Consider the following 21,730-nt stretch of genomic DNA (forward strand, 5'->3'; position numbering starts at 1 on the left):
CAACTCTTCTCCTACCATCACTTCAAGTGTGGGGATCTACCGAGGCACTTCCTTGTGGTGAAAGCGAGAAGGAGGCGAGTGGGTGGCCCCACCCCTGCTTATATGGGTAAGCTGATAGGGGTGTGGTCAGACAAATATTGGGATTAAAGGTACATTGTGGTCTTTATTCAGTGCGTGTGCACGTGTGCGAGGACAGTGCAGAGAGTGACGCCGAGCGAGAGCTATACGATACAGAACTACAACAAGCAATGCTGTTTGTTATTTAAGATGGGTGCTGTTTGTTATTTAAGATGAGGTCAGACTCTGCACTGACAGATTTGTGTTCATTGTGCTGCTTTTATAAAGCCTCAAATGACAGCTTACAATATTTCATGAAAGCAAAGTGTTTTGTTTGTCTAAGATTTAAAAAAAAATCTAAATTTTTATTATCGATTATTATTATTAATTATAGAATTAAAATCGAATAAAAGCTAGCTTATAATGGTAGTGTCTGGTTAGGAGCGAGGGATAATGGAGGTACTATCCAAAGAGGGGTCCGGGAGGGGGGGGTTCGAGCTGGAGCATATGTGTGTAGGTTTTTAGATAACAGGTATTAGGGGTATATCCTGTATAAGACATTGGTATAAATGGTAATTTCGTTGGATATACACTGTGTATTAATGCTTGTGTATCTTATCGTGTGTTGTCATGTTTGTTTATATGTGTGTTTAAAAAATAATAAAAAAATTAAATACAAAAAAAGAATTAAAATCGAATCTCGGCCCCGAAGCTTCGAATTCCAAAAAAAGTCGAAGGTCAGCCCTAGTTTATACTCCCCTCCATCACTGTGAAGGAGACAGGAGCCTCTGATTGTAGATTAGCAGCCGGTGTGGACTGGGCGCTTCTAGGGAAGCATGCGAGTCTGGAATGAGTGACAGAGCCACGTGACCTCCGGGGGGAGCTATCAGGCTGAGGCACTTGTTCAGAAGCAGTACTCACAACAAAAACAATGCTAATTTATTATACAAACTCATTAAATCTCAATAACTGTCAAATTAAATGAATATGAAGTGCTCCTTTAAGATAACTGATTATAGAGTTTGACTTTTTGATTTAATTAAACAATTGTTTAACGTTGTGAAGTCCTGAGAAAAGCATTGATCCAAGATGGCCCCATGTTCTCATCCTCTAGGTTCTACGCAGACCAGGCACATTCCTGACCACGCCCCAGGAGGTCTGGCCCTCTACAGTGTCTCTAAGCTCCTGCTCATCATTAGCCTTGTGTGAGTAGCCAAACATAATCATTGGGACCGTTGCAGTGAGATCTGTATGGGGCTGGGTTAGCTAGTATCTTAATTGTGAATTGATCTATCTCAAGCCCTGTCCTCTTTTCTTAAATCTCCAATCACAACTGTTGCTTCCCTCGGACAAACTTAGTTTGAACAGTTGTGATTGGAGGATCAAAGAAAGAGGGCAGGGTTTGAGATGAATTGGGTGAATATTCCTGACCTGTATTTGGAGTTCTTGATCCACAAAACCAGATTTGTCTATTATATTAACCTATTTAGACCAAAAACACCTGCTAATAATGCATTATATAGCCTGCATATACACACATGTGTTTCTCGGTTTCAATGGGTTAAAGGTGCACTATGCAGTTCTGAGATTTGTTTGCTGAGCCTGCAAAAGACATTTACTGTAAGACATTTGCTGTTCTTAGAATTATTCTATCTTAACAGAATTGCAGGCCCTGCCTTTGTAAACGACAGCAATGAAATAGTAACTTTTCAGGTATACAGCGTTCTAGCTTCAAACTGTGTTACAGGGATCCAATTTCCCTCTGAGGACAGTTGTAAAAATATACCTTAGAAATTATTCACTTCTCTGACTCTCACAAAATGACATAGTGCACCTTCAAAGGGGAATATCCCCCATTTTAAGAATTCTGTTCTTTCTGTGGTCCCAGGACATTTGAGTCATTTTTAACATGCACTACTCTCTCCTAAAGCTAGAAATCAGAGAGAGAGAACCCTCAAATTGCTGATGTCACTAGTAAGTAAAATCTGGAGCTGCTCCATAGACAGTGAATGGGGCTCTGACTTTCATAAAATATTCCAGTTTTTCCACCCAAATTAAGTTTTCACTCTGGTTCAGCAATGCGAGAATAGAAACCCAATTTGGGTGTAAGAGCTCACACAAACATTTGATGGCCTCACAAAGTCAGAGCCCCATTTGTTGTCTTTAGTTTGGAGCAGCCCCAGATTTGACATCCCAGTAACATGCTGAACCGAGCCTACACTCACCTAGACAAGCCGGGGAGCACTGTGAGAATCATGTTCTTTGACTTCTCCAGTGCTTTCGATACCATAAGGCCTGGGCTACTGGGTGAGAAGTTGGAGGCGATGCAAGTAGAGGCCCCCCTGGTGTCCTGGGTTGTGGACTATCTGACGGGAAGACCACAGTACGTGCGCCTACGGAGCTGTGTGTCAGACAGACTGGTCAGCAACACCGGGGCCCCGCAGGGGACAGTCCTCTCTCCCTTCCTCTTCACTGTCTACACCAACGACTTCCACTATCGGTCAGAGTCCTGCCACCTTCAGAAGTTTTCTGATGACTCTGCGATAGTGGGATGTATAAAGGACGGTGACGAGAGGGAATACCGGGAACTGGTAGTGGACTTTGTCACATGGTGCGACAAAAACCACCTGCAGCTAAATGTGGCGAAGACCAAGGAACTGGTTGTGGAGCTGGGGAGGAGGAGGAGTGCACCCGTGACCCCCGTTTCCATCAGGGGAGTTGATGTGGACATGGTTGAGGTGTACAAATACCTCGGTGTGCACATCGACAACAAACTGAACGGGTCAAAACATGCAGAAGCACTATACAAGAAGGGCCAGAGCCGACTCTACTTCCTCAGAAGGCTGAGATCCTTCAATGTCTGTACAAGGATGTGGAGGATGTTCTATGAGTCGGTGGTGGCGGGCGCCTTCTTGTACGCTGTGACCTGCTGGGGCAGCGGACTGAGAGCAGTGGACACAACCAGGCTGGATAAGCTGGTCAGGAAGGCCAGCAGCGTGGTTGTGGTTGAGCTGGACTCCCTAGCAAGGGTGGCGGAGAAGAGGAGCCTCGCTAAGCTCCAGGCCATCAGGGAAAACCCCACCCATCCACTATACACAGACTTGGCTGACAGGAGGAGCATGTTCAGTGCTAGGCTCACACTACCCAAATGCAGCACTGAACGGCACAGGAAGTCCTTCATTCCAACAGCCATCAGACTATATAATGCATCACTGTGCCTCACTGCATCACTGAGCACAGAGCGGCAACTCAATAGTGGCAGGAGGACGCGACTAGCGGCCTCCAGGCTCCACAACAGGGGGCAGCGACGGCTGCCAGACATTGATCTAAGTCTTATTGGAACCCAAGGAGGACAATACACTACCTAAAGCATACTGCACCTAGTTACACTGAATACTGGAATATATATTTCATATTTCATTTAGTTAGATTTAAATTATAATTATATTGACAATTGTTTACCCCATGCTCAGTATGCTCAGCATATTCTTACTGTATTTATTTCTGTATATTTTATTTCATTTCATTTTATCCTATTTTATTTTACTCTACTCTTATCCTAGGCAACTTGATTTGATTTGTGTTATTATTCTAATTTGTGACCTGTCCTGTCTAAATGTTTAAATGTTGAGCGATTTGCAGTGTCTAATTTCCCACGGGATAATAAAAGTATTTCTATTCTATTCTATTCTATTCATTACTGATTGAAGGGTTCTCTCTCAGATTTCTAGCTTTGATTTCTAGGAGAGACTGGTGTGTGTGTTCACAAGTACTGACGGAACAGACCTGGGGAACATGTGAATTCTTAAAATGGGTGGTATTCTCCTTTAACTGTAATCGACAATTAAAAAGGTGGCTTTAGAAATGTTATTTTACTCTTGTGTTATGAATCACATATCATACTCCATCCATCTATGTGTGCTGTGTCTTATTTTTAACACTGGAATCCACTCTTTTTGTATTTGTATTACATTCTATGACATCTCAAACCATACCTACTCAACCCCCCCCCCCCCCCTCCTGTCACTCCAGTAAAGGTATTTGAGAGTGGGAGGGAACCACTGTCTCTCACTGTCCCTCTATGATGGTGTTGTAATCTGTCTATCTCTTTTTCTCTATGTCCTTCTCCTCGTCTCCAAATGCATCCCATAGGATCTGTATAAGGTATTCAACTTCATCATTTCACCCTAGTTGTTCGTTTAAGGGCTTCATTCTCCCTAAAAAAGTTGCAAAATGAGACTATTCTGTGCAATATTATCTAAGTTTTCTCTCCATTCTCCCCCCCCCCCCTTTCTCTCCCCCTCTCTCCTTCTCTCTCCCTCTCTCTCTCTCTCTCTCTCTCTCTCTCTAGCCTGATATTGCTGGTCCTTCTGAACATGATGCTGTTCTACAAGCTGTGGGTGTTGGAGTACACCACACAGAGTCTCACCTCCTGGCAAGGACTGCCTTCAGAAGAGAGGTACAACCATATGAACTGTACCCCAACAGAGGTCCTTCCGCAGGAAATAGTTTTATTGATCTTTGCAGAACCCATATTGCAATGTTTCATCTTGTGTATGCAAAATGTATTGATCACAACTAAGTAATAACATGTGCGTGTGTGTGTGTGTGTGTGTGTGTGTGTGTGTGTGTGTGTGTGTGTGTGTGTGTGTGTGTGTTTGTGTGTGTGTGTGTGTGCGTGCCTGGTGTGTGTGCTTCTCTTCAGTAAACTTCCTCAGTCCCAACTGGAATGGGCACAACTCTTGGAGTCACAACAGCGTTACCATGACGATGAGCTAGAGAAATGGAAGGAGATCCTCAAGGCCTCAGTGCTGCTATTAGATGAGGTGAGGATGTGCAGGTAACCTGCCGAATCCCCAGAGTCATAACAGAATAGGATGTGGTCCCAAAGCACTGGCAGACAACACTACTTCTTACAACACGATATGTCACCAAAGAGGCTGGACATAGAAGAGGGAAGACAGGTGGGAAAATGAATGGGAGGCGATGTCCTCACTGAAAACTCAACACATGCCATTCGGATCATTAGTGAAACTGACTTGTGCAAATAGCAATCAACTGCTTAACTATCAGGAATGTCAATTTCAATATTGTAAATAAAATATTTTCTCAATTTGATATCAAAACTAGCTAAATTGTTAGCCTAATTTACCCTCGCTTTTTGTAAATAATCATAAAAGGTGAAATATATCATCAGTATGCACCCAAAAAAAAGATCCACTGAATGACATTCCGAATTTAACATGTCAAAATGTTTCCAACCCTAAACATGGCAAATATGTTGCTCAATCAAATAAGTCTCCTCTACTATTACTGGTATAAGCAATTTAAGATTCATTCAATTCATTTTGTTGAGTCCCTTGTCTGCTTATTTTCCCAGAGCAGGTGACGGAAGTAACTAGAGAGTTCCACGTATCAATTCCTGATGTCACCCAGTGGTAAAGGGGGAATCCATTTTGGAACAGTGCTATAATTACTGAGTCGTCCTCTTCATATATTTCTAGCGAAATTTGAAGAAACACAATGAAGTAAATTAAGGACACAAATTACATTCTGCTAGTTCTATTCTGGTTCAAACTGCTCTATTTTCTTGCCATCGTTTTGGTCCTCTTAGCCCCATTAAACGAGATACACACCAATAAATACAGTCATTGTGATTGATCACTTTCATCAGGTTCTATCATTATTTTCCTAGGCACGAGTAGTCACTGAACGGTTGGATTTCAACCACGCTGTGGCCATCTCATTCACAATATCTATACTGTATTTTTTTTTTTTATTAACTTTTTCTCCCATTTTCTATTTTTCTCCCATCCCAATTTTCGTATCGTCCAATTCTACCCTCCCCTGTCTCGAATGCTGTTAGACTATGCCTCCCACAAGCCGGCTGCAATGTGGACGAAGCCTTACATCACGTGTCCCCTCCGGTACTCGAGGAAGCAGCCGTCGCATCTTTTCACCTGCACAGCGCAATCTCTCAGCGTCGGGGGTCTGCGTGTGAGGGCACGCCGCCCCCATCGCTTCCTGATTCTGCTGCGCAGGCGCACCAACCGACCTGTAGGAGTCGCTGTCCACAACGTCCGATCCCCACCCATCAGCTTCCCACCCCCTAATACTGCCAATTGTATTAGTATGAACGACCAGCCAAGCTGATAGCAATGCGGAGAGCTGGGCTCGAACCCAGCGTCTCCTGCATTGGTGGTGAGCGCCTTGCCCACTGCACCACCTAGCCGCCCTCATTCACAATATCTCAACCCAGTTGAACACTTGCAGTAAAGGGAGATTCTGGAACAGTGCCAAAGGCAGTGTTTTGTACCACCATCAATAAAACATCAGATTTTATCACTTACCATGCAAGTCTGGTGTCCTATCCCTCCAACAGGGCTCTAGTTCCATTTGTAGGATCTATGCTTTGACACACTGAGGCCGCTTGTGGTGGAACAACGGCCCATTTAAGACATGTGACTATATCTTGGTGTTTCCTTTTTTGTACTTACCTATCAGGTTAAATGGTAAATCTGGCCAACCTTTTTGTCCACCCCTCCCTCAGTCATATCCAGTTTCACCTGAGGCCTGGCGTTCAGTCAAGGCTTTTTGCTTCCTGTGATGAGATCATTATGGTCTCGGTCAGCAAAACGACTTGTCTGATTTAAATGATCTCTTGTCAACCGCCACTAACTTATATCTCTCATGCCCCCCCCCCCCACCCCCAGATGAAGGACTCGTTACTTAACCTCCAGAAGGGCTTCGACCTCAGGGACCACGACTCTGAATCAGAGGAGAAGGAGAATCAGTATCACTGACCGATCGCCCCCAGGGTGTGTGACATGATGTGCAATATCCATCCAACCTAACGTTTTGTTTTTTTAGCTTGAGGAAAGAAAGACATTGTCCGCGAAAGACAAGACGAAGCGCGCGGAAGGAGGGAAGAGGACAGGGATGGATACAACAGGAGAAGACCACACCCCTCCGGGATAAGTGACCACAGATGAGAGAGTGACCTCATCCACCTGGGGAGAAGACCACACCCCTCCGGGATAAGTAACCACAGACGAGAGAGTGACCTCATCCACCTGGGGAGAAGACCACACCCCTCCGGGATAAGTGACCACAGACGAGAGTGACCTCATCCACCTGGGCTAGAACGGGTGGCCTTGTGCACCACAATGCATCCTGTGTGCCAGGACTCATCCTTGGCTTAACTCCCTGTGTCATTCATCCCTCATCCCCGTTCTGAATCCCCTCTTTCAGTGAGTCATGTACCACAAAGTTCACGTTCAGACAAAAGCATCTGAACTGACTGAAAGCATGCGATTTTTTTCATATTTATTTTAATTTATAAATAATTTTTTTGCATCGCTTTTTGGAATAATAATCTACACATTAGTCTCAGAGAAGCAGAAAAAAGGGAGAAGAATTTGGGTTTCCAGGAGGTCCTTTGTGGAGCACTAAGAGCTGCAGTAAACCTTCTCACTCCCACCATTTAACCTGGGGACCATATTAAAACAACAATCAGCGTACAGTATTTCATCATGAAGGATATAAAAAAAAGGATATAGTATTATATACAAATATAATTATATATGTTTCTCTGTGTGTGTGGGTGTGTATGTGTGGGTGTGTGGGTGGGTGGGTGTGTGCGTGTAGAGATTTGTTTTTAAAGTAGAAGTCTATGGCAGTCAGGGCTACTTTTTACCAGGCATGAGTGGCAAATCAGGGGCCGGTTTCCCTGAGAGCTTACGCCTTGGATTTGAGTTTCTATGTTGTATCGTATGTTCATGTTATCATGGGATAAGAGATTCTCTAGTCTATAGCTAGAGCATTGCTCTGCCCTTTTCAGTTTAGAGACAGGTTGACAAAGAGGGCTTGACTTGCAGCAGTGAGAATGTACTCTACGGGATAGCTGGCATGCTGACTTGTGGTACTGTAGATCTAGACGTTTGTGTAGCTCTGGGTTCCCTAAAAGAATCACGTGTGTCTACAGCCAATCATAGACATTGTTTCAATGTTTTTTTTTCATTCATCTGCACTATTCCATTGCTGCCAAGATCCATGTGTCAACTAATTATATTTCGTCTTTATCCTTATTTTGGATACTCGTCTTTTTTTTTTTTAGCCACTTTTGTGTTGTATCAATTCATGCGTGGCTGTCGATAGAAATGTTCGACATGGAGCTGAGCTGACATTGGCCCTGAAGTGATTTACAGATGCAATGAACTTGAATGAGTATTATGCTCCTTACCTTGTGTTCTTCAAAGATGACTCATGCGTATTGTTTTTTTTTTTTTTTATGCAGTATCCATCAGCTCACACTGTCGCCTCTAAAGCTTAAAGGGAAAATGTACCCTAAACAGTGTTGATGTTATTCCTATTGTCTTACACGGTTCGGTAAATATTTGACTGTGAACAATGCTCTCGCAAAGCTGGAAATGAGGTGCTATGGGGGGTTAATCTATAACGTCACCAAAAAAACTAAATCTGGATTAATTGAATATAGTCGCCCCAATAGTAGGCGAGTGACTTTATAGACTTACTGTAGAATGTTTGCTTGAGCTTTTATGTATACAAATTATTTGCTTTATTTAATTGCATTGTCAAGAATTATGAACCAAAAAAGAAAATGTGATCATATTCTGGTAAAGATTACCCTGTGTCCTCTCACTGTCTGTGTACACAGTGTTTGTTTTCCAACCAATATCAATTGGGCAGCTTTATAATGTGTTGACTGCTTCATAATCTAAAGTGTAGAGTCTTAGCTGTCTTGTTTCAGGCTTGACCATGTCCAATACTGAACTGTCCAACATCATGGAAATTATATCCTTTGTGTCCAGCAGAAATATTTATTTACCGCGTGTGGAACAGAAATAAATCCAAATTAAAGCATCATTGTTAATATGCAAAACACATGTTTACTGAACTGATACACATTGTGAACAAAACGGTTATATACAATGTGGTACATCCTTTAAACACACCTCCTCTACCTTTACCAAGTGTGGAAAATGTGTCCCGAACCTGGAACGAAGCCAAACTATTTATTAATCATAAAAGACAAATACAGTGGCATCAATGTGGAAATCTGAAAGCTTTTCCTTATTTATGACGGTCTCTCCGGGACATTGATGATACAGTACTGTGTGTTAATTCTGTTTCGTTGTTGATAAATTGAGCTGATCATACAATGAAGATAATATTTGCTAACTGTGGGTTTTCTTGTTGGAAAAAGCTTGAAGCTAGAAGAAAAGGAACTTTACAATCTTTTTCTTTTTATTTTGTATGAGAAAAGAAGAGGCATTAAAAGATACTTCAGAAACAATATCAAGGAAGAGATGGCATTAGCAAACATAGTAATATGTCTTCCAAAAGGTGTCGGTTGTGTGTTCAGTGCATGGTTGATGTGGTGAGTTTGCATTGTTAACTATTCTGACTTTTATTTTTGTTCAAGGTCAAATGCCCAAGAATGTGTCCACTGTGGCGGTGGCAAATGTCAGTTTTCCCATTCTACCTGGTGTTCTGAATCCAAAGTACAAAGAATTTGCATCACATTGTGGATTGTTATGGAACTAAGATGCCTTGGCAAAAGGTAATCTATTGATACTATTAACTTACTATGAAGATGGGTAGCTTTAGTTCTAGTAGGTGTATAAAAACAATTTGTTGTGTAAACAAAAGTATGAAAATATCACATGTATTATAAGGTGGTCTCTATTTACAGACAGGAAACAGATAGTAAACATATAGACTCAAGCTATTAAAACAGTGTTACATGTTACAGTGAAATGGCAGATTGAAATTTGATCACTAACTTTAAATACTGTGATAGTTTTGAGATGATAAATCTTTTTTCTGTGCCATTCCAAAAATAAAAAATAATTTAAGGCTAATCTGAATAAATCCAGCTGAATGGTTCATCTTTTCCAAATGCAATATAATTGAATATAGCCATCATTATTGCGTGATGACTACAGACATGTGCACAAGAGCAGAGAGTGATCATTTGGATAGCTGAATAAAAAATGTACGGTAGTTTATTTGGAGCCTTTATTTACAGAGGTTTCCATGACAATCCCAAGAGTTCTCTTAAGTGTCAACAACATTCAATCCAGCACACACAAACACACACAGGTCCAATTACATTTAATTTGATCATCCTCCAACACATCTAGTGCTGTGTATAATCTTATGTGCGTGCATTCAATACCTGTCTGACCTGAAAGTAACCTATTTTGATCTGCATATATTAATCTGAATATTTATACAGATACTGTAATGTATATGTTGTGTATAATTATAGTGTGTAAAGACCCCAGACCACGCTGGCTGTGGATTTTGGGGGGAATAAAACTTTAAAGAAAATAAAACTATAAGAAGGTTTTAAAATGTCTGGGAAGAGATGCAGGGAGAATAAAGAAAGATGAATAAAGAGATAAAATGTGTCTGTGACTCCTTGTACTCCAGCCAGTGTTGGTTATCACTGGAATAGAAGAGGACTTTATTATTAGCCTGTCATTAATTAATGTTACCATAGACTATAACTGTTGTGAAGGGCCAGATTAAACCGAATATATATATTTATTATATATATATATTTAATTGTATTTGTATATTCTCTAATATTCCTTGATATCCCTTGTATATTCCTTGTACAATATGCATTGAATATCCATTCTAGCCTACTGAACATCCCATAATAGTCTCCATTCTACTATTGGTCGAGACCTTGGTGCCAGGCTGCCATACCCCCCAGACCCAGTTCAAACGTACCGCTCAACATGTACGAACAAGTCCTAGTTCCGCGTAGGAATCTGGCTACCGCACCACTAATGGGACTATTTGTTCATAGTGCGTATATATACTGCGCTACTAAAGTAGGACTTTCTTTTTAGTCCAGTTTCTTACCCTCCAATAGAGTGACAGACGTAAAGCCTCCCCGCGACGCCACGTGTGGGAGTAAGGCCAAGTTCGGCCTACCATCGGTATTGAGACATCGTGTATATTAATATTTGAATAGTCATATTTGGCACTATATCGTCGAGTTGGACGTAGTCTATTAAGCTAATAATAGTCTATTCATATGTAGTGCTTTGTGCGGTGAGAATACTATCGTAGTCAGTACCCCATCGTTTCGGGCAGAGAACTGGCTGCTTATCCAGGGTGGCCGACCCCATGTGAGGCTGCACCCGAGGAGCCCCAGAGCCGACGAGCGAGTGGACCTGCATACCGGATTATTCTACCGACGACAGCCCGCCTTCCCAGGCACGGATTATGCTTTGTATACAGTGATTATTCTATGGATAAAGACCAACACTGCCGTGTGTTGGAAACCCCCCCCCCCGGAGAGGACGACAGGTGAGGAGACGCTCTACACGACGAGGTCGCTTCACGTCTCTCCATCGTGGACCGAAGGAAGCCGGCCCACAGAGAGTCCAACTGCTTTCATCTGTGGATCGAGGATCGCTGAGGCACCGAGCCGCACAACCGTGGGTTCTCCCAGGATACCCTCGGCCAGACGGATACAGCCAGACTCTACCCCCCCCCCCTCCTACTCCTGTTGTCTTACAAGCGACCGGATTAACCCCCCTAGTGTATCCAGTCTTATAATCATTAAAGTATCATTGCTGTTATTCCTTAACTATTCCAGGTCGTATATTTACCACCTGCGCCATCAGAGATTGGACATTCTCTATTGATATACCGACGAATACTCTTGCCATAAAAGTGCATACTAATTCCCATTCATAAATGTGATTGATTTGATTAAGTGCTTGCTCTACACACCATCGCTGTGTAGAAATAAAGACCTATTTCTAATTCGTACATTTGTGTTGGATCCGTTTCATCTACGTGACAGTGTTCATCATAATATATTTATGCCGAGTACTGGGTGGCCGAATATTAAGTACAAAGGTAGTGGTAGTAAGTATCATATCTAACAATACAGTCAGGGAATTGTACCCCTCAGTTACAATAACATTTCATTTCCTCCAGTTGTACCAATACAATTTTTTTTTTTTTTTTTTTTTTCAAACAGTGGTATCTTTATTCTATATTAGGCCTGTAATTGCTTACACGTTTTCAAAGAGTGGCTATAGTTACATCTTCAGTTAACTTTTCACATTGTAATCGTATGTGTCAGTTGCCGCCCAAGGTAGAGACTAAACAGGCCACCAGGGCGCGTGTGCCCAGGCATTAGAAGCACTATTGAGGCATTTGGCTTTTCCAAATTTGTGCTGTTTAATTATAGCCTACACAACCACCAGGTGGCACAGTATAACTATAATAACCTAGCTGATTTTATCCTGGGCTACCGAACTACCTTTAATAGCCCATCTATAAACCACTGTTGGCCTAGATTCCCAACGCTTTACAACTGAAAAGTAGAATAGGTTCGAGTAATTAGTTTGTACCACAGACCCCCAAAATGTTCAGACAACTTTCTTCTTTTCCGACAGTTTTCAGAGTATTTAGGCCATGCACACTGTATAGTGGATGCCTCATTAATATGAACTAGTGTGGGCTCTGTGTAACCAATACACCAGTGGAAAAAAGCAAATAGGCCTGGCCCACCACTGACAGCTGCGCGAGGAGCCAAATGCACACATCTTGTAGACTCACCCCTGGAAGAAAAAAAAGTATGGACAGCTGACAGAGAGTGAGTCGTGTTTCCCTTCAGACCAGGCTGCCGACTTCTTTTGTATACGTGAATCGGGCAAAGCGACCTGCTGTACATTATCGATGGGAATGGGTCAGAAGAACGTGTCACGCTTCGCAGACGCGTACAGTCGCTGCGCCGATCCCCAAAATAAGAAAAGTGAGTAAAATTAAATCTAGAATATCTCGCCTCCGGAGTATTCGCGTGCAGGGAAGGGATAACAAAGGGCGAACGGTGTTTTCTGGAGAACTTATTAGTCAGAGAGATCACGGGACGATGTTCAGAGCCTTTTCTTTCCCGATGAAAGCGGAACGTAGTCGGACTAAGGAGCGCCTGGAGGCCAGTCTGGCCGGCCTGTGTGAGCTGGAGCTGTTGAAACAGAGGCAGGAATGTCTGGTGCTCGGTGCGCTCTCACTCGGGGACACCGCCGTCTCTGGGCGCCCGGCGCGCCGGGGACCTCTCCGGCCGGTGCGCTGCGGCGCTGCAGACACGCCACACGGCGGCGGTGCGTCGGACGACTATGGCCTCAGGCGGCAGCCGGTAAGCATTTCTACTGGAGCTATTCTATAGGCTCTCTTGCATTTAACCCTCATGTTGTGTTAGGAATTGCCTTGGCACCACACTGACCGTTGTTAGCGGGTCAATGTTGACCCGGGGTCTAACTCAGTCCTGACCACTAAAAAGAAAGGAGTATCACTCAATATAGTTAATACTACATCCCAACTAACATTATATGCATTCATAACCATATTATAATCCCATTGTAATTTGATTTATGGCCCCCGAGTCATGCCCCTTATTTTTAAGATGAAAATGAGGTTGTTCAATCATAATATACTAAATGTGAAACCCATAGATAATGTTTTCTGACTATAATAGAACAATATTAGAATATAACTTCTGAAAAAAAGTTTAGTATATTTATTTATTATTATTTTATTTATTTATATTTAGTTTTTTTATAGTATAGTTTTACTATAGAATGACCCTAACACCACAGTCGTACCTTTTTTTTCTGCAGATATACCTTCAGAATTTTCAAAATGGTGAAACATAGTTTTGCTGTGCATTAGTGCATATGTTGTGTGGAGGATATCATAAAGCTTGTTCTAATCAAATCAACTACATGTTATTACATATTATAACCTTGAAACGGCCGTGTCGCTGGAGAGTAGACCCTAACACCACATAAGGGTTAAGTGGATAACAACGTATAGGCTAACTTGTAAATGCTGTAGATATGTTATGACATTTCGTGTCTTGTCTGTCTGTTTATGTGCGCGCTTCGGTGTTGGTAATCTGCGTCGTGTGCGTGTCCCCAGTTGTTGCCAAATTTCCGTGCGCTTGGAACGACGCCGTGTGATTATTATCATTCCGATCAGCGAGTGTGCATGTTGTCTGAGTAACGGAATGGAGGGGTACCTATACCACCACAGGGTATGTATGGGGGACGCGCGCTTCCATTTAAGGGCAAACTTTGTTTGAAATCAGAGCCCGTGTCCCATTCCGTTGTGCACGCACCCGGAGGACCATGTATAGGCCACTTAATATGGCTGCATCGAGCCAATCTTCAAGTTAGAAAAATTTGCTTTTTTGACATGAACACATTATGTTATACGTTACTTGGCACAGCAATTTACCTGCATTCTTTTCCTGAATAGTGGACGCTGGCATATAGTTTTTTACTCTCCTTTTCAATAATTCACCTGTATTGGGAAGGTGATAGTGGGTATATGGATGCTTTTATTTATTATTTATGTAGATTTGCTTTATTTGAAAATAATGAGGGACTTCCTTCAATGTACAACTTGGTTTACTAGACAGGGGTGTGGGTGGGGGACATCAGAGGTCTGTGAACTGAGGGCTTGGTCACAGAGCATGATGGTAATACTCTCCCATTTGGTGGGGATAGTCTGGCAACCCTGTTAATGGCTGCTTACTGCTTTGCCAAACTGGCCAGACCGATCGCTCTCATCACAGAATTAGTACTGTGAAATTATAGTCACTGGATTCACACCACAGCCTGCTCAGCGCTCCATTGGCATCAGAAGTGTGATGATGATGATTATGGGATGATGGAGGGCCATCAGAGAGGTGTGTCTGTGTGGCGGTCTTGGGAATAGCTGAGCTCGAAGACACACTACTAAGTGTGTAAGGGATAGTGTGGCAACCCCTGGTATGGCCCGGTAACTCCCCAAGTAAGCATTGTGCCTCTAGAACCAGTGGTAGCATTTCCATTTGGGGAGCCTATAGGTCCCAGGTCCAACCACTGCACCGCAATACATTATCAGACAGTCCCACCAAAAATACATTTCACACACTGATGAAACAACAGCCTATTTCAAAAGTGTCTAATGCATTGCATGTGCTTCTTTCCAGGATGCAGACTGGATTCTACATCCTTTGCCCGCCCAGTCTGACACTATATACCACTATTAACACCTAAAGTTGTGTATTGAAATAAACCTTGAGCTGATAAGCTGCTAAATACACACAACTCCTGCTGCATCTGTACACACATGATAGATTATGTCTGAATACCTCAGACAAACAACAATATAACCATATATTATAGCTATCAGCTATATGTTAATTTAACGTATTATAGTGTACATTTCTCCAGATATATCTTGGCAGAGCCCATGGGTATGGCCAGCAAAAGCAACCCCTCCCCTATCACCACTCAACTCCAACTCACACATCAGACCAAAACAAAATATGTATATAAAGTGCAGCACCAAGAAGGGCTATTTTGCCTATAGGTTGCTGTTTGACAACATCTGGTGATATATCACATTCTAAACCCCGAAGTGGTTTGGATTTAACTACAAATGCACTGACTTTCTGAAAAAAATTAAAAGAAAGTTTAAAACGGATATATGGTTCTTTGTCTGAAGAGTTCAATTGTACAATTGAAGATTTCTCCTTGCAGATTATAGAAAAAACAATTGCAGATGTGATTGCTTATCACAAAGGCTTTAAGCTACAAGGTTATTATACATCCTGGACAGCCCTCTGATTCTATGATCCTCTGGTTCTTGCACATCATTGACAGAAGCTAGATGTCAGGGCAAAGCAAGGGTTATAGGGTCTGTGGGGAGGGGTGTTTGCAGGTGATGCAGGCAGCATACTGTCTGAGAGCGTATCCACAGCTAGTCAGAGAATTTGGAAATATTATCTCCTGTGCAGTTTATATAGCCTCCTGTGGCAATGCCGCAAGGGCTATGGCCTAGGGATGGGCATTTGAAGGCACATCAATATTCAAATTATTCTATAAAAAAAAGAATAAACTCTGTTCCGCTTCTTGGGGCTACAGTAGAAACACTTGCTTCTAACAAAATGAGAATAGTAGCCTACGGCTCTTGCTTGTGTCAGGCATGTGGAGGGGTTTTCTCATTAGATCAGCCCATGACCACTTATTGTAAGTAGCAATGATCTTCCAAGCAACTCATCTTATAATCATGGCAGTGATTCTATGATTTGTGATTCATGTGATGGCAGTGAGCTCTAGGTCACTCTGTCGGTGGGTTGGTCTATAAAAATGTTCCCACCCTCTAGTGGCCACAGGTTTCGCCCTAGGAGGTTGAAATTGGGCATGGAGGTCAAGTGTGTGTGTGTGTGTGTGCATGTGTGAGTGTGTGTGTGTGTGTGTGTGTGTGTGTGTGTGTGTGTGTGTGTGTGTGTGTGTGTGTGTGTGTGTGTGTGTGTGTGTGTGTGTGGTGTGCGTGTGCGTGTGTGTGTGTGTGTGTGTGTGTGTGTGTGTGTGTGTGTCGATAGTGGAGCAGGAAAAGGCAGTTTAATCGGCCAGTATAATCAACCCCCCTAATTGGGCCTAATTCTGCATGTGACTGCAAATGTGGCATTTGTGGTTCCACTGAGACCATTTTCATCCAGATATCTAGAAGTCAAGGGACCCATTTGAAAATAGCCATGCCCATGACATTTTCTTCCCATAAAGCTAGCTTAAAATAGCTTAGATTTGGAGCAAAATCTACCCATTTTCCAGTAGCTAGCATGACATGGTACAAACTACTCAATACCAGTATCGTCGTGCTAGCTTAAGAACTTAGCCTGCTAGAGTCCTTTAAAGATGGCTAATCTTACGGCAGGATCTTGTTAACATAAACTGACAATATAGATAGTTTGTAAAATGTCCTATCGGCCAAACCATTTAATCGGTCAACCTCTAATGGATACGAATTAGAGGTTACATTAGAGAAAGATCCAAACCAAAGACGGCAGGTGCTGAGTCAAAAGTGAGCAAATGAAAACAGACAAATGAATAAATAGTTTGCACACCGCAGCCTCCAAAGTCATGTATTGCACCCAATTAGTGACGTTTCAAGCTACTGCTCTTCTTCAGACTAAACATATACAAAGTTGCCAACTTTAAATAGACCAAATAGACTATAGAATGTCTATTTAAAGAAGGTGACTTTGTATATATGTTTAGTCTGAGGAAGAGCAGTAGCTCAAAGCATTGCTACTCGTATAGGCTACTTTGTAGCCACTGCAGTGTGCAAGCTATTTATTCATGTGTTTATTTGGATATGAACTAGCAGCCTCTCTTTATCCTATCTCCTCCCATCAGGGTCATGTGGTTGCCTTTCTGCCATTATATTGAACAGAGAGTGACAGAGAAAGTGCTTGTGTATGCGTGTGAGAGAGAGAGAGAGAGAGAGAGAGAGAGAGAGAGAGAGAGCGTGCGTGCATGTTTATTTGGTTATTCCTGGGACTCCGACTGTGCTGCTGACAACCATGTGACGGACAGCAGACAGCAGCTGAGAAAGCAGTACTGTCATGAGAGTCGTCTGATTGGTCAGCAAGTTGTCCCCTGTGGAAAGTCCTTGTTTCACATTGGCGTTTCAGATGTTTGGTAATGTTATATCATATAGTGTGACTATTGATGATGATAATGATAATGATAATGATGGTGGTGGTGGTGTGTGTGTCTGTGTGTCTGTAGGGATGTAACAATACAGTTAACCCACGGTTCAATACGTACCTCGGTTTTTGGGTCACAGTTTCGGTTCAGTTTTGATATGCATTTTGTGCATAAGGAGGAAAAAATGCTACTATTAATTTATTTCCAAATAATTTATTTATTTTGCTTATTAGATAAAAAAATATTACATTTCTGTTCAGACGCATTCCTGGTGTATTGTATCTATAAAATAACACAATATTTGCTGCGTGTCATGTTTGAGTCACTGCATTTGTCAATTCCTCTGCCGAGTGAGTGCGGGAGGAGTAGTACACTCTTCATCTCCCAATCAGACATATAGTGGACCGTAACTCTGTGTTGCCCGAGAGGTCCAACTATCCCTGGTGAGTGCAAGGCTCTGTGTTTTTTCCAATTAATCTTCAATGCCTTTGCACATTGTTTCATAGAAGTCGGGAATTACTTTTGTGCTGAAAATGTACAAGAGGGCACAGTGTAACCCGGATCGAGCATCTTCATTAGGTGATGAAAGCCCACATCTCTAACCACCGACATGGGCTGCAAATCTTTTGCAATGAACGTCCCCACTGCACTTGTTATTTCTTGTTGGAAGGATCAGCGAGGCTGCTGGTTTTTCACTGACGGTGTTGTTACCTGCTTCCAGACAGTGATATTGCTGGGTGGTGGCGGCGCAAAACATTTCAGTCTGTTTTCCGTCCTGGCCACAACACAGAAACAGCTTTGGTCAGGGTCACCAATGACCTCCTGATGACAGCAGAGACCGGCTCCCCATCCCTCCTTATCCTCCTGGACCTAACGGCAGCTTTCAGCACTGTTGACCACAATATTCTGCGTCATCGCCTTCACACCACTGTTGGCCTCTCTGACACCGTCCACAACTGGTTTGTGTCATATCTCACTGTGAGAACTGAGCACGTGGCACTGGGAGAGGCAAAATCTGGTCACCTGTGGTGTCCCCCAAGGTTCGGTGCTGGGCCCTACCCTCTTCACCCAACATGCTGGTCCTCGTTGTCTTATCAGCAGGCATGGAATTTCCTCCCACTGCTATGCTGATGACACGCAGCTCTACCTGAGGACAACCCCCACCCCCTCTGATCCCTCTCCTCTGCTACCACCTGCCTGAAGAAGATAAAGGTATGGATGAAGCTCAACTTCTTACAACTGAACAGTTCAAAGACAGAGGCCATCCTTGTCGGTACTCCACACCAGGTCCAATCATCCAACATCACCAGCATCACCTTTTCCAGCCAGAATATCACACTCTATACGGCAGTCACCAACCTGGGTGTCAAAATGGACCATCACGTCACCTTCCAGACCCATGACACACACCTATGCCAAACCTCTTTTCACCACCTGATAAAACATCGCCAAACTCCATCCCTCACTCACTCAGGCAGATACAGAGAAGCTCATCCACGCCTTTATCTCCTCCAGGCTGGACTACTCCAATGCACTCCTCATCGGGATTCCTGGCAAAAACATCCAGAAACGTCAGTATGTCCAAAACAGCGCTGCCAGGATCCTGATGAGGGTGTGCAAATATGAGCACATCACTCCCATCCTCAAAACTCTGCACTGGCTCCCTGTGGAATACAGGATTGTCCCTCCTCACCCACCAGTGTCTTCATGGAAGTCCCCCCCCCTACCTAACTCCTCACCAGTGGCGGCCGCCCATAGGGGGCGCTGGGGCGCCGCCCCCCCTGGTTGAGAGCAATGAGAGAGTAGGAGAAGAAGAATTTTAAATATTTTGAAGGCTTGAAGCCCTAAAAATAAACTAAACATGTTTAAAATGAATAATAATAACCATTAAAATGCACAATAACGTTAATATAGCAATTATAAATCATTGTTTTTTGCATGCTATTCTAATCTCCTCCCCCTCGTTTGTGATTGACGTCAGTCTATTAGAAACTACCTCAGAATCCGGGGCGCTAGACAAAACGCAGTGAGTAGGCGTCACTGCGCGCAAGCGGCCAATGTAATGAATCTAGTAAATACATTTTAGCCTATCAATGGTCATAAATATGATCTGGGGGCGGGGGGGGGGGGGGGGGGGGGGGGGGGGGCGGGTTTCTGGCGCTCCAAGCAAGCAGTCACGCACTCTGTGCTCCACCTCTGTGTGTTCACTCGTCACCAGTTGACATAGAGAAAAGACTTGCCTGGTTTCGGTTCAAGGAGTATTTTCATTTTCGATTTATAGTTAGCTACCATGGATAATTCTGTTAAATCCATCAAAGCAACACCATTTGAAAGACGGACACTGCAAGAAAAACTCAGATTGAAAGAACTTGGACCTGATCAACCTGAGATCAGCATTCAGCAACCAGCCACAGACAGAGGAAGGCAATATATTCGGTCGTTTTCCAGAAGCTGGTTTGGTAAGAAGTCTGGCTAACTGCATGTAGTGGTGAAAGCAATGCTTTATTTTGCTTTCCATGCCTGCTTTTTAAAATGACGGGGACTGATACAACATGCCCATGGACTGTTACTGGAGTTAAAGATATGAAACACTTATTATAATTTTTTTTTAAAAGTGGATTAAGGCTTGTGGACAGCTGAATGTCTCGCCCCCTTCAACTCTTCTGATGGTAAGTCATATGTTTAATCTATGCAAGCCAGCTTGGCTCTTTTAACAATATGCAAAATATGCTGTACTCATACTGAAGTTATTTTTGGTATATACTGTATACTAGGTCTGATCCTTTGCAGTTTCTTCTAATTTGTGTAGTGCTTGGGATTCCACATGACGTACATGATGCTGTGTGTGAGAGAGAGAGAGAGAGAGAGAGAGAGAGAGAGAGAGAGAGAGAGAGAGAGAGAGAGAGAGAGAGAGAGAGAGAGAGAGAGAGAGAGAAAGAGAGAGAGACCGAGAGTTTTGAGATCGGGGTGTGCGTGTTTGTGTAGGCGCTATTGGAAACCTGGCTGCATGGACTGTGATCATATATTGATTGATGGCAATGGTGATAGTTGTACTGTAACTGTACCTACTTAAATATTCGTACGCTTGTGGTTTCACAGACTACTCAGTGTGTGGTTTCGCCGATGCGTGCGCACGCGCGTGTTTGTGTGCAGTGTGACATTGTGATACCTCGGTACATGTTAATTTTTGGTATCGACCCCCCTGGAGAAAAATTCACCAGCCGCCACTGCTCCTCACCCCCCAATCCTCCACCCGCACCCTTCGCTCTGGCACAGCCAACCTCCTCTAGCAACCCAGGAGCAGGCTCCATACCATGGGAGATCAGGCCTTCTGCTTGGCTGCTCCCAGGGTGTGGAATGGTCTCCCTGACCACCTGAGAGCTCCACAGTCTGTGGACATTTTTAAATTAGGCCTAATTTAACAGAGCCTTTGGCTAATTCCACTTTGTCTTTGTTTTGTGTATTGGGAATTGCCCCTAGCTTTGCCTATTTTATCTGTGGCTTTTATTCTATTTTCTTTTTTCCTTGTGAAATGTAAAGTGCACTACAAATAACATATATTATTATTATTATTATTATTATTATTATTATTATTATTATTATTATTATTATTATTATTATTAGTGTGTGCTCATATTGAAGGTGTTTCGATTTACGTAGGTGACACATATTCAGATTCAGATGTTTGCCATGTGCAACAAGTACAATGGAGTTCTTACTCTCCGTTTGCTCCACAGCATCAAGGAATAAAAAAGCAACAATGTATCAACTGTTTAGCATGTGAAGCAATACTTGCAGACAGTAAATATTGAATTCACAGTTTTTTTCCCCTCGTCATTGTATTCAAGCCAAACCGAATGTCTCAAACTGCTGCCTCTCAACTCCGCTCGCCATGTTCCAGTGTTGTGTGAAATGTGACTCTAGTGTTGCTGTCAGTCACCCCGACACTGAGCAGTAATTGGATATTACTCACGGTTTCCTCATCCCCGACAGCTGTGGACGAGATACACACACACAGAGGTGACAGAGCCAATTGGGAGATAAATACAATGCATGGAACTACAGTAGTACACCATTTAATAGCAAAATACGAAACACCGTCTTGAACCGTGGATGGCGTACCATACGGTACAATA

General features: G+C 43.0%; 2 protein-coding genes across 2 annotated transcripts in view; both read left to right on the plus strand.

Moving 5' to 3' along the window:
* The window catches only part of LOC311233767 (protein Aster-B-like), a 264,385-nt gene extending 257,516 nt beyond the window's left edge, over positions 1-6,869 (plus strand). Inside the window, exons 17-21 of the mRNA XM_084320782.1 lie at positions 1,172-1,262; positions 4,210-4,221; positions 4,409-4,516; positions 4,763-4,883; positions 6,771-6,869. Of these exons, the coding sequence (XP_084176908.1) occupies positions 1,172-1,262; positions 4,210-4,221; positions 4,409-4,516; positions 4,763-4,883; positions 6,771-6,860 (422 nt within the window). The 3' untranslated portion in view covers positions 6,861-6,869. The remainder of the gene's footprint in view (positions 1-1,171; positions 1,263-4,209; positions 4,222-4,408; positions 4,517-4,762; positions 4,884-6,770) is intronic.
* A 5,861-nt stretch (positions 6,870-12,730) lies between these two features.
* Positions 12,731-21,730, plus strand: part of dact3a (dishevelled-binding antagonist of beta-catenin 3a) — a 54,340-nt gene continuing 45,340 nt past the window's right edge. The window contains exon 1 of the mRNA XM_084319987.1: positions 12,731-13,249. Coding sequence (XP_084176113.1) covers positions 12,986-13,249 — 264 coding nt within the window. The 5' untranslated portion in view covers positions 12,731-12,985. The remainder of the gene's footprint in view (positions 13,250-21,730) is intronic.

The sequence above is a fragment of the Notolepis coatsorum genome (assembly GCF_963971535.1).
Source record: "Notolepis coatsorum genome assembly, chromosome: 8".
NCBI lineage: Eukaryota > Metazoa > Chordata > Actinopteri > Aulopiformes > Paralepididae > Notolepis > Notolepis coatsorum.